This window comes from Alligator sinensis, unplaced genomic scaffold, assembly GCF_000455745.1.
Source record: "Alligator sinensis unplaced genomic scaffold, ASM45574v1 scaffold590_1, whole genome shotgun sequence".
Taxonomy (NCBI): domain Eukaryota; kingdom Metazoa; phylum Chordata; order Crocodylia; family Alligatoridae; genus Alligator; species Alligator sinensis.
The window spans coordinates 995,223-1,008,799 of record NW_005842497.1 but is presented as its reverse complement, the minus strand read 5'-3'; the positions used below and the strand labels follow the sequence as shown (position 1 = coordinate 1,008,799).

The window sequence follows — 13,577 nt, the reverse complement described above, 5'->3', positions numbered from 1 at the left end:
CCCGGCCGACCCTCAGCCTGGCTCGTTATGCCCTGCCGGGGCTCTGTCTCTTTCCCTGGCAGTTTCTCCCCTCTAGGAGCAGAGCTCCGAGGTGCTCTGCGACAATGGGGGACAGAGGAAGAGAAATTGGGGCAGCCTGAAGCTGCAGGGGAGGGGGCAGGCATTATGGGGGTAAATGAGGGAGCAGGCAGAACAGGGTAGCTGCCTTCCCCACTGTCCCCCATCACCTGCCCCCCTACTGCCTGTCCCCGATGCTCTCCCACTGTCTCCTTCCCTACAGACCCCCACCATTTGCTGTACCATGTCCCCCCTACCGCCTCCCCCATTGTCTGTCCCATCACCTGCCCTATTACTGCCCCCACTGCCTGCAGTAGTAGGAGGATGAATTTTAGGTGATCCTCCAATAATGAGATTCCATACATGGAAAATTGTAATAAATTTATAAATTCTATAAATTTTTTAAGTCTTAAATTCAGGGTCATTTTGTATTTGGGTACATGTGGTGTTTAACTTCCAGTGAGTTGTTGAATATGCACTTTAAGCATTATTTCATCTTCAAGCCAAGTGCTCCTCCCTCCTGCTGCTTTTGTTGTTGTCGCTGTTGTTTAGTGATAGGGAAGAAAATACTAAGCAGGAAGGTCTGCTGTGTTTATAGGCATTTTTCAAATATATTTTATTTCAACTTTTGTGAATGTAGGTACTCCACAAATGTGAGTAAAATAGATTGTGTGAGTAAAGTCTGATTCGCAAAGGAAATTTGCAAACTTGCAAGGCTGCTATAGAATATTAAAGAAGCCATCCTCTTCCCATCATCTCAGATACAGTTGTGCTTTAAATTACTACAAAGACTATTGTAGCTTGGTTGGCAAGTTAAACTATGACTAACCCTTCTGGCGAAAATAACTGCACTTTATTTGTACCTGACTGGTACAAAATCGCAGATGCAGTCTCTCATTTCCTCAGTCATAGATCTCTGACAAAAGCCCCAACACATTAATATTCAATCAAATGCTGTTGCTTCAGGCATGCTAAGCAATTCGCTTCTGTTTGGACCCACACACTGCTCCTAAAGTACTGCTTGTATAGGTAGACATCAGCAAAGCCCGTTCAGCTCCCTCTTGACAAGCAGTTCAGTTTTGTATTCAGACAATTCTTGGTGCTCTTTTCCGGTTCAGTCTCACTGGTTGGCCTCTTTGCTAAAGAACAATTCATTTCTACTTTCTCTGAGAACACACTGAATGATATCAGGTGTTGTCACTTCTGTTTTCCCTAGGCTTCTGGGAAATGCATTTTTTCTTAGTCTAGTGGAAGTTCTGACTGAGGGAAAAGAGGTGGGTCTGACAGAAAGTAGTATGTATAATTATGCACAGTGGTTTCCAGCTTGATTTGAATGGATTTGAATGGTTCTAGAGTGCAAGCATGGTATCTGCAACTTGAAGTAAAAAGCTAGGATCTCAAATTAAGTGTTTTAATGACACCTTATCCTCTTCAAGATGATTCATGGTACTCACAAACTAGCAGGTTACAGCACACACAATTACAACTGGTTCATTTAAGTATCATTTTTCCAGGGTTGGTTGTATTATATCAGGATATGGAATATGTTTAAGATATCATTAGCATTAAATTGCAACTTTTAATTGCAAGAAAAAGAATTTGAAGGGTGATTAAAAACAATCATTTTATGGTGTTCATGTAAGCTGCATCTGAAAATTCTTGTCCCTAAAGCTCAGGTTTTTTGCTTGAACTTACATTAATCAGGTGGACCTGCAATAATTGCTGGAAAATAAGTGAGCTTGTGCTTTCCATTTTAAACTTCTGCTTTCAGCCACTCATAACCTTGGTTGAATATAGTTCATCTTTAGGTGCCTCCAGTACTATTCCAATATCTTGAATACTTACTCAGGAAATTTACTTAAATAATGTTCATAAATCTTTGCAGGATACGAGCCCAAACCGGTAGATGTGTAATTAGAAATTTGAATATAAATATTGTAAAGCTTACATTTAGATATTCCTACTGCATTGAAATTTTGGAGAAGTATCTTAAATTGCGAAAAGCCTGAAACTAAAACTTGTGTCCAGTGAATATGGGCTATGTATTTTAAAATGGTTATTACTCTGTATTATCTATTATTTAGAGGTACACCAATATATTGGTCACATCGGATCATGACCAATAAAAGGAAAACATTATCAGCAGTTGGCTTTTTTTGGCCAGTGTAGCCAATAATGTCACTGATAAATGCTGCGTACATGCACACACCCAGAAATGCAGCTTGGCAGCTTGGAGAGCAGTGTCCTGCTGGTAAATCTGGGGGGGGGGGTGAGAGGGGGGCAGGTTGTTGCTACCATAGTGAGGGAGGGATTGGGGCAGGGGCAGCTGGTACAGTGAATGCAACCCCACTGGTAGCAGGACAGAGCCACAGACGGTTCATCAGAGGGCATGGGAGGGTAGGGAGCGGTGTAGCTCCCTGCTGTGGCGCACATTCCCAGGGGAAGCATGGGGGGCATGTTCCCCCCCTCCCCAATTTGTGCATGGGGTGAAGGTGGACTGCCCACTGTGGGTTTCAGGCCAGGGGCTGCGCCAACCTCTTCCAGCTATGGGTGCTGGGCTCGGAGCTGGCAGGGGTGGGGCGGACAGTTGCAGCACTGGGAGCACATGCACCCCATGCCTCCCCAGGGTTGTGCGCAGTAGTGGGGAGCTGCTCGCCTGTGACTCCATCCCATTCCTGGCAGGGTTGCATTCACTGCCCTGGCTGGGTAGCGCCTGCCTCTGTTGCAGCTTCACTCCCTTCCTCACCGTGGGAGCCTTGGTCTGACCTCCCCACACCCATTTCCTTCCCCCATCCCAGACCTACCAGCCAAATGCTGCTCTCCAAGCTGCCAGGCTGCAAACCTGTAAATTGGCTATCGGATTGGTATCATTTGATATGGCTAGTTAATAAATGACCATTGGTATCAGACAAGAAAATCTTTATTGGTGCACCCCTACTATTATTATTTTTATTATTTTTTATCCATCTAAGTTCATCCATCTTGGTTATGAGCTCAGATATGTGTTGATAGAAGATGAAAAGTAAAATTTAGGGATTTCTATATTTTATGTCATTATTTCTCTTAGGGAGAGAGAAAAATTCTTATCGCCCCCTGTGGCTTTTTGTCTGGGAATCACAAAGTAGAGATTCCAGCCATTTCTTGACTGACTTCAGTAATTTGAATGTCTGTTGCTGGCCAGCTTTGGATTTGTTGTTACTTTATTAATTTATATATATATATATATATATATAGTGGGCTCTTAAAACAAAAATTCAAGTATACAACAATTAAGCTAATCTATGTAAATCAGAAAGAATGGTGTAAGTAAGAGAATAATCTTACTTGGTTTAATGACCAAGAAGATGATTGAATTAAATTTTGGATTTTTTTTTTCACAGCAGGGTTCTTCCCAATATGTTTTGACAGAGCCCTAAGCTATGAGAAATTACTGACTGTAGATATCCTCTGCCAGAATGATGAATCTATTTCCAGTAAACTAGTTTCTTCATCTTGCTGGATATGCTCTTGGGGATTGTTCTTGTAATTCCCTTAATCCAAACCAGTTGTGTACATATTTTGTAATTGATGAATTACTGACATTAAATACATATTTCTACAAAAGCAAGTTTAGGGGTTTTTTGTTGAACAAAAATAATGGTAATTTCCATACCAGTATTTAGAATTATTTTTTCACTGTTCACTGTCGCATCAGCTATCGCAGGGGCGGCAAAATATGGCCTGTGGGCTGGACCCAGCCCTCCAGGCAATACCGTCTAGCCTGCAGGGCCCCTTCATAAACCCCGTGTAAGCCCTGGCCCTCACTGCCCCTCTGAAAGCTGGTGCAGCTCTAGTTGCTAAGCAGCTAAACCCCCCAGCCTGACTTGACCACCTCCAGCCCCAAGTTCGGGGGTGCTGGAGACGAGAAGCCTCTGCCTGGCAGAGACTTGTCTGGTGACCCCGTGGCTGTTTCTAGCCTCTCTGCCTGCGAGTCTAGGAAGGCAGGTGAGGACCCCAGTGGGCTGGGGCCAGGGACTCTCGCTGGGGGAAAGGGGTAAGAGTGTGGAAAGCTGTGCACTATGAGGCTGGATCAGGCTGGCCCTGCACACTGCCTCTACATGTGGCCAGGGACTGGGATGGGAGCTCAGGAGCTGTGGCTACGAGGCTAGGTGGAGCTGGCTCCACACCCCACTACCATGTGCAGTCACAGACTGGGGTGGGAGCACATTGGGGTTGAGCTGGGCTGGCCCGCACACTGCCACCACTTGCTGCTAGGGACTCGAGTGGGAGCGAGGGAGCTGCATGTTGTGGGACTGGCCCCTCACCCTACCACCATGTTTGGCCGGAGACTCAGGCGGGATCACTATTGAGCCAGGTGGAACTGGCCCCACACGCTTCTGCCATGTGCAACCAGGGACTTAGGTGGGAACTGCATATTATGAGGCCAGGTGGAACTGGCCCCGCACGCTGCTGCCACCTGCAGCTGGGTACTGGGGTGAGGGCTGCACTGGGGGGCCAGGCAGGGCTGGCTCCGCTCGCTGCCATGACATCCAGCTCCAAGGACTTGCACACTCCAGAGACTCTGAGGACCACCCCCACCACACCCATGCATACCCATACCCTCTTACGCATACCCCCAAACACCCACACCCTTCCACAGCCCCCACACCTTCCCACAGTCCCCCCACACACTTCCATCCCTACTATAACCCCCCACACACCCACACCCTCCCACATCCCCCACACACCCCTCCATAACTCCATACATACCCATACCCTCCCACAGCCCCCATCCCAACCACATACCCCACACCCCTTCACACGCGTCCCCCACCCACCATACCCACACCGCAGATGCACACCTTTCACCATATGCCCACTTCCTAACCCCCGCCAACATACACTCCCTTACCCTCCCCACACAATATATGAGAGTAAAACTGTATTTTGAACTATTGTGCAATCGCCTCTATATACCCTAGGCAAAAACGCAAGTAAATCGGGACAAAAATATTTTTAAAATAAAATTTAAAAAGTTATAGTAGATGTTTGGGTTTTCTTGGGTTTTTTGGTTTTGTTTTGTAGCGCATGATTTTTTTCTTCCAATTTTAGGATGGCAGCACCTTCCCTCCCAAAAGGAGTACTTTTGGGGTAAGGGCAGGGATTTCTGGTGGCAAAGGCCAGAGGTTAGGGGGTGGGACTTCCGGTCCCAAGATGGTGACCAGGGGTGGGGCTACCCTTGCAGCCCTCGACAGATCACCAAAACTCATTAAGTGACCCTACAGCCGAAATAATTGCCCACCCCTTAACTAGTGTCATCCAAAACTTACATTTACATTACATGTGTAGTACCTCTGATAAAAATGTATTAAGAGTGGAGCTGTACTTCAGCTGTTTTCTATCAGCACAGTGAGTAATATCAATATTAGTCCATGAAATAATATGGCACAAAATGTTTAAAAAGATATAACTGTCTTTTCCGTCAAATTAAGTAATGCCTTGGAAGATTAAGTGTTACTTCCTTTAGTTCTGATTTGTATTTGGCAGGAACTATATGTTCTTTATATATTATCAAAAAAATGATCTGTATGAAGTGTACTCACTGTTTTTTCTTACAGATTTACATAATGTGTATATCTTGATGTTAAATATGTTAATTTTGATTGAATCTGGAACTTTTTTGTATATATTCTGTGGTTACTATATAATATGTGATTGATTCATTAAACTGTTGGCTAATGTCTGTGAATGTTAACCAGAGGAACATGCTCTGTTCCTTAATGGTCTTGCAGTGTAGGAGACCGCCAGGCTGCATAGAGGGTAGTCTGCTTTATTGCTCTTTAATCCTTATTGTGTAAGACACTGGCAAGAGAACTTTTTTAAAATCCATAAACATTGTTTCATGCTTAAATATACTCATTGTTTGGTCAAAGTTATGAAATATTGTTGGTCAATGAAGTTTTGTTTTCAACATTTCCTGCTGGATGTGGTAATAGAAAAGATTAAAACTATAAAAGAAGAAAAGATAAGTAAGAAAAAATATTAAGCACGAGTGAACAAGGAAGGAACAGATGAAGTGGAGTCAATAGATAGAGGACTCCTAATCTCGTGATTTGGACACATAGTTTGCATTTGATCCAAAGCTGAATCTGATTTATTTCTAGATTGCATTTCTGATAAAGTCCTATGGTGTAAGGGCTGATATAGGGGAAACCTATCCATCTCAAACAGAATCAGATCAGACATCTGCTGTGCTGTGATACACAGTTAGAATGTGCACAAGGACTGACACTGATTAAAGGGTGACAGCTTTTTTGGATGAGAAATGAAAAGGTCTAGATAGTTAAGTTAATTTAAAAAAATCTTATCATTTCTGCTGGGGGAGGGTGGTACAGCTGCAGTTCGTTAAACAATCCTTTTGAAAGAAAATCTCCCTCTTTTTTGGTAAAGGATTTATTAACGGTCAGGCCACCTCATCTTAAGCTTAATCGTATAGTCACTCCATGTTGTTACTCCCATGAGGCAGACAAGACCAATGAGAGAGTTTATGCTGTAGGGTTTGCATTACTATGGAAGTACCTTTTTACAAAGAAATGATTCTGGAGAATAGAGGACTTTATTTTGTTTTTATAATCATGCTGTTATAAGAGAATTTTAACAAAGAAAAATTCTGCTGGTAGAACCAATGAACCAATGATCCATTGGTTCACCTGCATCATTTGTAGGACAAATGGAAGTTCTGTCATGCTCTAACACGGGTAGGCAACCCCTGGCACTCGTGCCAGAGCATGGCACAGGAAGGCATTTTGCTTGGCATTCGTGCCTCAGGGAAGGGTCTGGGGCTGCGCTGCCGTGACAAGGACTGGGCCTTTCACAGCTCCCCGGATGTCTGCCCCTGGAATGCCAGCATCTGACAAGTCAAGGATGCCCAAAAAACTTGCTGACCCCTGCTCTGACAGCTGTCAACATTTTTACAACTCTTGACACTTGAATTTGCTCTGGACAATGATCATTCTGTACGTGACCTCTCCCTTACCTCCCAACACCTCCCCACACACATACACCACCACCAATTTGAGTTGGAAGGACATATGTAGAATGTCTGTTCTCGGGTTTAAACGAAAGCTACTGAAGTCTAAAACCTTGAGCAGTCATGGATGCCATCAGTCCTTTTGTTTTGCTATGCTTCTATAGTCTAAGCTGGACAACTGAGAAGGTTGCTTTGTTTGCAAAACAGATACCACCACTTCTGCTTATTACTTTGATAAAGTCAATTTCATTATAGAAAATATATCTCCACCTTTGTTACAAGCCACTAGCAGTGATCTTCCAAAAACCTGTTTGGTATTGGGTAATACAGTGAAAGCGTGTATATTTTATGAAAATGTATACGGCAGTGCTAAAGCTGGCTACACATAATAAATCTTAATGAAAGTTGAATTAAATAGCTTTTGATTTGTTTACAGTTGGATAATTTTGTCCACGAGATCTATTTAAATACTTTTAGGGAAAAAAAACATTAAAAAAACCAAACAACAAACAACCCAGCTTGGTTTTAATTAAATGCTAACATAGTATGCCCTTTTTTAAATACTGAAATGATATATATTTTATATTGGTTGAATACTCATTAACTATGTCAGTGTAGACTGCCCCCCTAAATGTGCCTCCATAAATAGTCCTACCAGAAATAGAGTCTTTCTTCTACCCTCTGTTAGCATGTCCTTGTGGAAATAACTTTAATCAGAAAGAAATTTCTATTTAGAGTTTATCTAAATGGATCATATACTTTATTTAAACCTGCTGTCAAAGCAGGAGGCCCAGGAGCAGACAAATTTGGAGTCCATTCTGCTAGAATAAAGGCAGCTTACACACTTTGCCTTTAAAAAAAATATCTGCTTTGGAGATTTATACGTTTGCTTATGCCAGTTTAGTTCATCATTTTACTCAGTATTTTTACTCTCATTGCTATTGTGTGTTCATTTAGGGAAGTTACTTCATTCTCTAGGCTATCATTCATTTTTTAGCCATGCTTTTAGAGCAGTGACTGTTTGCTGATCTGTCCAAAAGGAAATCTATAGAAGCATTTCCTGAAGTAGTAAGGAAAGCTAACTTACGGTAGCTCTCTGAAGCAGATGTTAAAGCAGCTGCAGGATTGGGGCCTGAAAAATTGTATGCCTCATCTGCAGAAGTGCACGACCTGCCATGCTAGCTGTGCACAGCAGATCTAATGATTTTGGGGACCGGGCATAAAATTCCCTAGATCCCAATCACTTGGTTGCCAGCTGCCAGTGTGTGGGGAGTCGCACATTGGGAGCCCAAAGCACTGCTCCATGCTGGCAGGTTTCCTACATCACCCTGCAGCCTGTCCCATATGTCATTTCTATGGGTGCTTCCCACAGGTAACCAGATGTGCAGCTGGAGCTTACTGTTCCCCACCTGCTTTTTAAAGTTGAGGGACACTATGAGCCCAACACTGGGGAGAGGCTTACAGTGCCTGGTGAACTCTTAAAAAATCAGGCATACAGTAGGGCACTGTGAGCCTGACATCAGCCTCCCTGATGTCAGCCTTGTGGTACCTCTCCTCCCCATATCTACTTTCATGGCTTGGATGGTGGAGGGGGGGAGCCGGGGCCAGAATTCAGGGATGCCCTCAGCCTGATCCTGCTGGTCAGGCAAGGGCCAGCTGTGTCCTGGACTCTGGGACTGCCTCATGCCCAATCCTGATAGCTGAATATTGGGATCTGGCAGGGGCAGCCATGCCACATATTCAGTTCAAAGTGTGATGCAAACTAGTCACAAAAAGATATTTTGTGTGCACACACACACACACACACACACACACACACACACACACACACAATATTTTTGCAACTCATTTGCTAAATTATCATATTATAAATTGTCTTTAACATTAGCATGTTATGATTTATGGCATAATTGATACCTTAATTGTGCCATAAATACATCTACCATCTCTATGGACCCATACTTGCCATCTACTTCCTTGGGTGTGGACACACAACATGGAGTGATTTACCCCAGAATTTACTCCATAGTAAATTCACTCAGTTGCCAAGTAGACAAATGACCTGTACCTGTACTTACTTCTTTCCCAGACCTGAGGGAGAGCAAATTGTGCCCAAAACTTGTCTAACATCTCTCCCAACTATATAGTTGGTCCAATAAAAGACCCCAAAAAAGCCCTTGGTTCTTGAATATTCCTTGGACCGTAATAGTTAAAAAGCACTCCATACCTCATCTCTCCCAAACTGGCTGCATGCTGTAGGCTGTGTTACAGTAATGGGCCATGTCATGACGGGGATACCAGCTAGCACCCCAGGATCAAACTGAGGGTAGGGGAGTGGACACAGTATTGTTGCTTCTGACTTTGAAGAGTAAGTTTAATGACTTATGCTAGTGCAGGGCTGGCTGTTATGTGTTCACTCAACTTCTGCTTCAGAGTAAACATATTGTGTGTCCACACCGCTTGTTTTTTGGGGGAGGTTTGTTATCCTGCACTGGATTTCAGACAGCACTATGAAAGTGAGGGTAATATGGACCATGGTGTTTTCATAGCATTTGCTTACTATACTGGATTTTATGGGAATAAGCTGTGTCTGGAACTGATGGATAATTTTCAAAATGGATTGGAGTTTTGTGGAACATGGTAAACCATAAAGGGAAGTCATATTATTATGATTGCCATGTAGGTGCATAGATTAAACAAAGGCAAAAATGTGTGGAGACTTGCTGGTAAGTACTAGTACATTTTCTTAAAAGTGGATCATATTTTGAAAAAGTTGATTTCTTTGTAATAGAAACATTATTTGAGTAGGTTTTATTAGTAAATAAATAGATTTCTTTCTAGGAAGCTAAAATATTGATTTCATTTGTGGTAAAGTTTCAAAAGTCGTAAAGTATCAGGGTGTCAGATGATTCTGATATTGTATAGTGTAGTAGAAATAGTGCATGTGCTTACGTATGCATAACTGTTTGTCTATATAAGTAATGAAATGTTTAAAGTGAGTATCTGGCATTTAGACTATGCTGATATTTCCGCATTTCCTTTTTTTCCTCCGAACTGCAGGAGGGACACAGAGGTTACCTCGTACAATTGGTGCATCTCTAGCAAAGGAACTAATCTTCTCTGCACGTGTTGTAGATGGTGAAGAAGCAAAATCAATAGGATTGATCAGCCATGTGGTACAACAGAATGAAGCAGGGGATGCTGCCTACAGAAGAGCTTTGGCTCTAGCAAGAGAATTTTTACCTCAGGTACAGCAGATAATGATGTTTTAATTTTGTTTCTGTTTTGGAGAGGATTGTCTCACTCCAGGTCAGAACAGTGACCCAGGAATGTTTAAAAAAAAATAATGTTGCAGTAGAAAATGTGTCAAAAGTGCCCCTTCTAAACACACAGACAGAAATTGAAAGCCGTCACATGTATCGTGTTGTTAGTTGGGAGTTACCTCATAGCGAGGCAGATAATCCTGTCTCATCACTGTATTTGCCTTATTTTGATCTTTGTCTTTGCATTATTAATTTTTTGCTTTCATATTTTAAACCTGGCAAATTAATGTCACAAAACATTTCCAAATGAAGTAAGACATTCAAGAGGCATCTCATGTTATTGCCATAATAAAACTGATCACTTTTTGAGAAAGAGAAAACAGCCAAATGACAGTGGAGTCCTTCTCTATGTCTTTTAAACCAGGATGAATTTCTCTCTGTCCTTTGGCCCAGAAAAGTCTGAATTTCTCAGTATGATTTGCCAAGGTAAAAGGCGCAGGTTCTCTGTATTGAACAACATTTAATAAATAGATGCTGTCAGGGTTTAAATCTTCCTTTTTCATAATTATATTCATTACTAACATTGCACTGGAAACTTAAAGTTTATTATCAAAATTAATCATTTTTTCCATTTATTCAATATCTTGTTTTTACTGGAAGAACTGTCTGGACCATTTGCAACCGTGCAGTCATGTTTCATGTTCATGCACTGTTCTAGGTTACAAAAGTAACCGTATCAGAGAGAGATGAAATACAGTTGTGTTATTAAAACACATTCCAAAGATTCAGCATTAGACAGCTAGACGTACATTAATTCTGAGTTGCCTTATTGCAAAATATCACTGTTAACTTCTCCAAGGCTAGATGGGCCTGTTATCTGATTATTCATGACAATCAAATGTGGAACATGTTGAGGGAGCCTTTATTTAGCTGGATATTCTCTCTTGCTCTCAAGGAACTGCATAGACATTAGTGTTTCTGCTCACAGCACATAGAGTTGTTATGTTTTACCCTACTTTTCAGTCAAAAGAAATTTATCTTTTTCCTTCCATGTAACATGTAAACACAGGAAATCTGGTTCAGTTTACGTGACCCAAATACTAGAACTCCAGCAAAATCTAAATGTGACCCTCCTGAAAAACAGACTACAAGAGCTTTTGTGATGATTGATTGAGGCTAACTGTATTCTGCACCAATCCTGCCCATTCCAGAAAAGATGAGAAACCTGAACTTGATCTAATCAGCACTTTTGTACCCTCCCCACACCAATACACACAAATTCTGTTTATCCCCTTGATGTTGCATTGCTAAGATTCTAGATATTTTGAATTTTTATAAATGAAAACAGTATTTTTTTTAAGCCTTTACTGATGATTCTGCTGGATCTTCCAAGTGCGTCTTGTCTTCCTAGGTCAGTTGTGTTAGACTATAAATCCTCTGGGGTAGAAACTGTCTTGATATTAATTTAATACTGAAGAACTGAGTACTTTGTTGACACTTAGCAAATTAATAATCTTCTGATGCGCTTCATGGTCCTTAGAAAAGTCCCAGTTCTCAATCACTGCATGTTCATACTGAGTTCACAAACAAATTAAATGTCTCCAGAGATGGCACTTTTGCAGGAGACTTTATGCAGTAGCACCAAAGAAAATGTTATGGGGTGGGAGAGCAGAAGATGCATGTCTAGATAATGAATGTGGTTTTGGAACCCTTTATAAACCCACTTTTCTACTGAAGACTTTTCAGAGTGACTACTCCCAGTCTATAGTAAGTGCCTATAAATAAAAATCCTTATGTAGCTACCACTAAATTTGGCGTACTACCGTAACTGCAGAAATCTTGCCATTTAGAATTGGAAAGACTGCAAATTAAACAGCAAATTAAACTGCTGTTGAAAATCATTATTGATTTTGTTTTTGAAACATGGTTACAAAGTGTGACATGAAAAAAGGAGTACAGATTTTCAAGTGAGGGCTGGATTATGATATATAACTGCAGCTTCTCATTGGAGTTAGTTTAGGGGCTTTGAAGTCAGACAAAACATCTGCCAGCTCTTTGGGACAGTGTTTGTGTTTCTGAACACTTCTGTCATTGGTGTGCAGAGTACTTGCATGACTAGAGTAATAGATTCCCATCGAGTCTAGCCATTCTGTGGAACATATTAGAAGTGTAGTTAGGGACCTTGCACACACTCTTACCCCCTTACTCTGCCCTCTGAAAGAAGTCCACTGGAATCTGACTGCAGGCATTTTTCTGCACTTTATGCATTTCAGTTTTGAACATATCTTTTTTTCCTTTCCTTTAGTTTCAGATGCCATGTGTCCTTTTAGTATGATCATTGGGACATCCATGATAATTACACAGATTCATATAATAACTTTCTGGTTACTATAAGTGTAATTTTTAAAGGTATTGAGCACCCTCAATTACAGCTGAAATTCATAGGAGATGCTCAGGCTCAGCACCTCTAAAATTGAGGCCATAATTTTTTTTGTCAGTTTTTTAAAGTTATATACTACCTTTAGTTTTTCTTAGCATATATATTTGGAGTAAAATGTGGTCATATTAGTAAGGGTGTTAAAATCTGTTAGTTGTCTCCTTGACTTAGAGTCTGCATAATGCAAAAATGATGGCATCTCTTTGTAGACAGTTCAAATCATAATCTTGCTGTATGGGTTGACTTGTAACTCTGATTCATTTTTAATTTTAGGGACCCTTAGCAATGAGAGTTGCGAAGTTGGCCATCAATCAGGGGATGGAGGTAAAGATATATTTATTTCTAACTGAGAAGAAACCTGGAAAAGTGAAGGTGTACTAAAACATGTGTTTAAAAAGAAAAAGGAGTGAATGAGTTTTTAGTGGGTTTTTCAAATCCTTTATTCTCTTACACTTTTGAATATAAGGTCCTTTTTTTAGAATGAAAATGTCTTGTAAAAATTGCCTGAATCTTAAATTTGAGTAAAAACCCCCAAGAACTATTATATATCTCATCTAGAGGCTGTATCCTTCTAAATGTGCTTGCATTTGTTGTTTTATTTTTACCTTAAATTAAGTCAGAAAACTTTGTTAGATCTAGCCTAAAATTGAAAGCAACGGTGGTTCTTTTAATACTTCTATGCTGATTTCATGCTCATGAGGATATGGTTGATGCTGACTGGACATTGCAGTAACAGTGTTTCGTAATGCCACTTTTGTTAGCAACTTTTTCAGTATGTTTATTATCAACGCTAGCAAGTAGGCATACCGTT

General features: G+C 41.2%; 1 protein-coding gene across 2 annotated transcripts in view; it reads left to right on the top strand.

Moving 5' to 3' along the window:
• AUH (AU RNA binding methylglutaconyl-CoA hydratase) overlaps nucleotides 1-13,577 on the top strand; it is a 176,955-nt gene that overhangs the window by 153,392 nt on the left and 9,986 nt on the right. For both annotated transcript variants that reach the window (XR_003095836.1, XM_014523494.2), the window contains exons 7-8: nucleotides 10,127-10,314; nucleotides 13,040-13,090. Coding sequence is in view for 1 of the 2 variants with exons in the window: in XM_014523494.2 (XP_014378980.1) it covers nucleotides 10,127-10,314; nucleotides 13,040-13,090 (239 nt within the window). In the remaining variant the exon portion in view is untranslated. The remainder of the gene's footprint in view (nucleotides 1-10,126; nucleotides 10,315-13,039; nucleotides 13,091-13,577) is intronic.